At 28.4% G+C, this 3,378-nt stretch overlaps 1 protein-coding gene across 3 annotated transcripts in view; it reads left to right on the forward strand.

Annotated features, from left to right (window-relative positions):
- Positions 1-256: 256 nt before the first annotated feature.
- The window catches only part of LOC106473640 (alpha-actinin-like), a 45,973-nt gene continuing 42,851 nt past the window's right edge, over positions 257-3,378 (forward strand). For all 3 annotated transcript variants that reach the window (XM_022402045.1, XM_022402046.1, XM_022402047.1), the window contains exons 1-2: positions 257-509; positions 2,105-2,192. In XM_022402045.1, the coding sequence (XP_022257753.1) occupies positions 272-509; positions 2,105-2,192 (326 nt within the window). In that variant the 5' untranslated portion in view covers positions 257-271. The remainder of the gene's footprint in view (positions 510-2,104; positions 2,193-3,378) is intronic.

Raw genomic sequence — 3,378 nt, forward strand, 5'->3', positions numbered from 1 at the left:
TTTGGGCTGGCATGCTCATGCTTTTGTCACACTATCTTAGGTTTATGTTTCAGCTAAAAATCATTATTAATAAAGAATAGGGAAAAAAATTACAATTTTAATTTTTTTCACTATCTCAGCTATTGAAAGAGAAAATTCATTTTTTTGTTTACCTTTTTCAGAAATTGTGGATGGAAACATCAAAATGACATTAGGTCTTATCTGGACTATCATTCTTCGTTTTGCTATTCAAGATATATCGGTTGAAGGTAAGCTTGTAATATATTATAAAATGACACTAGGTCTTATCTGGACTATCATTCTTCGTTTTGCTATTCAAGATATATCGGTTGAAGGTAAGCTTGTAATGTATTATAAAATGACACTAGGTCTTATCTGGACTATCATTCTTCGTTTTGCTATTCAAGATATATCAGTTGAAGGTAAGCTTGTAATATATTATAAAATGACACTAGGTCTTATCTGGACTATCATTCTTCGTTTTGCTATTCAAGATATATCGGTTGAAGGTAAGCTTGTAATATATTATAAAATGACACAAGGTCTTATCTGGACTATCATTCTTTGTTTTGCTATTCAAGACATATCGGTTGAAGGTAAGCTTGTAATGTATTATAAAATGACACTAGGTCTTATCTGGACTACCATTCTTCGTTTTGCTATTCAAGATATATCGGTTGAAAGTAAGCTTGTAATATATTATAAAATGACACTAGGTCTTATCTGGACTATCATTCTTCGTTTTGCTATTCAAGATATATTGGTTGAAGGTAAGCTTGTAATATTTGTGTTGAATAATAGGAAAAATAGTTCTGCAGGATTCAGGAATTCTAGGGTCAGAATGTAAAATAGAAACCAGTCAAGTACGTATATATATATATATATATATATATATATATATATGTCAGGAAAATAACAGGAACAGTGCTGCTGGATCCAGATATCTTAATGTCAGGCTGTAAAATATAAACTATTCTAACACATTACACTAGTCTTAAAATATACAGAAATAATATTCAATGTCTTTTTTAATATTCAGTGTGTAAGGAAAAGCATTAGAAAAAAAAAATATATATATGTATGTATGTAGCTTTTAATTACAAAACCTAAAAACAGTTAATGTTTTAAAAACACTTAACAAAATTGCTTATTTTGTTAAAAAATACTGAAAACAATGCAGTGATCAAACCTGGTTACTGTAGTAGATTTTACAGTGTTTAAGATACATAAGCACTTATTATAACAATAATTGTAGTAATATTACAAAGTGCTTAAGATACATAAACAATATAACAGTAAGTGTAGTAGATTTCACACAGTGCTTAAGATACATAAACAATATAACAGTAAGTGTAGTAGATTTTACACAGTGCTTAAGATACATAAACAATATAACAGTAAGTGTAGTAGATTTCACACAGTGTTTAAGATACATAAACAATATAACAGTAAGTGTAGTAGATTTCACACAGTGTTTAAGATACATAAACAATATAACAGTAAGTGTAGTAGATTTCACACAGTGCAGTGTTTAAGATACACAAACAATATAACAGTAAGTGTAGTAGATGTTACACAGTGTTTAAGATACATAAATACTTAATATAATGCATATGCACGGTTAACACAGTCTTTAAAGGACTATTTTTTTATCCTTGATTTAAATATTTTTCATTGTTATTTAATGAATGTGTGACAAGCTTGGAAGAGTAATTACTGTAACAATGATCATGTTGATCTGTTTTAGTGAATTATATAATCTGTTCTACTCAAAATAATGCAATGAATCTAAAAAAAAAAGACCCAAAACTTGAGTGTTTTTGAATAGTTGACTATTTATTGTTTATTTTTGTGATATCTAAAACATGGATAAAAATAAAAAGTGAAGAATCACAGTTGAAGAAACCTGACAGTCAGATTGCTTTCCTTCGATACATACACTTCTCCATAACTAGTGAACTGGCAATGAAGTTTATGTTTCATGGAATTACAATAATATGACATTATGTTCTTTATAACGTGTGTGATAGAATTAAACTGAAATTCAGAGTACAGTCAGAAATTGGAGTAAAAATTATGTAGTGATATTTATGTTTTCTCTTAGAAATGACAGCAAAAGAAGGTTTACTGTTATGGTGCCAGAGAAAAACAGCTCCTTATAGAAATGTAAATGTTCAGAATTTCCACTTGAGGTATGAAAAAAAGACTAAGATTCCTGTAGTTATAAAGTGTTTCTCTTCTTATTTATAGAGTTTGATGCTTTAAAAAAATATGAAGAATTTTGCATGAAAAAATCTGGATAAAATGAAGTGAAAAGGGCAAAAGTGAAATGTTATCTACCATGTTAGTCTAACAAGTTATTTGTTTAGTTACCTGAATTAGAATACATTCACTAATGTTATCTACCATGTTAGTCTAACAAGTTATTTGTTTAGTTACCTGAATTAGAATACATTCACTAATGTTATCTACCATGTTAGTCTAACAAGTTATTTGTTTAGTTACCTGAATTAGAATACATTCACCAATGTTATCTACCGTATTAGTCTAACAAGTTATTTGTTTAGTTACCTGAATTAGAATACATTCACTAATGTTATCTACTAAGTTTGCTATTGAGGATAAGTTGTTATAAGTTCTATGGTAATTATTGTTTTTAATGAATTTATGTGATATATCTTTGAAATCATTTTTCAAATGATTCGTTGTTCTGTTGCTTCCACATTATAAGATAACTGATGTGTCATGCCCTCGGTTAAACCAAAAATATTTATAATGTTTAAAGTATTATGTGCTCTCCAAAATGAATTATGGGTTGGTTTTCGATGTCAGACCACTTATCTTCAGTGTCTATAAAATGTTAAACAGTATCTTAGCATCAATTGTTCTAGTAAGTATTGATATAGCTTGTTAGACTGTTTTCCAGATGGTATTGTTCTAAGTTGTATCATTCTAGTTTATATTTTTACTCTTATAGCATGTATTGTAGCTACTATATTTCTAGTGTTTATTGTTCTAGTTTGTACTGTAATAATGCTGTTGTTGTGTTTACTGTGTGAGTCTATACACATTGATTATAAACTGATGAAAAAGTCCTTTTAAAATAAACACAATACCATAGAAAGTTTGAAATGTACTAAAAACTTGTAGAATTTTCCAAGTTCATATGTTGTATTTAGCAGCATGAAGATTTCGACCTGCCATATTGATTTCAAAAAGAATTATTAAAGGCAAACATCTTACTACACTAGCCATGTACTGAAATGCAGTTTTTCTTTGTCAGTGTTACAGATTATGATATTGTTTCTTTGTCAGTGTTACAGATTATGATATTGTTTCTTTGTCAGTGTTACAGATTATGATATTGTTTGTTTGTCA

This window comes from Limulus polyphemus, unplaced genomic scaffold (genome assembly GCF_000517525.1).
Source record: "Limulus polyphemus unplaced genomic scaffold, Limulus_polyphemus-2.1.2 Scaffold6360, whole genome shotgun sequence".
Classification (NCBI taxonomy): Eukaryota; Metazoa; Arthropoda; class Merostomata; order Xiphosura; family Limulidae; genus Limulus; species Limulus polyphemus.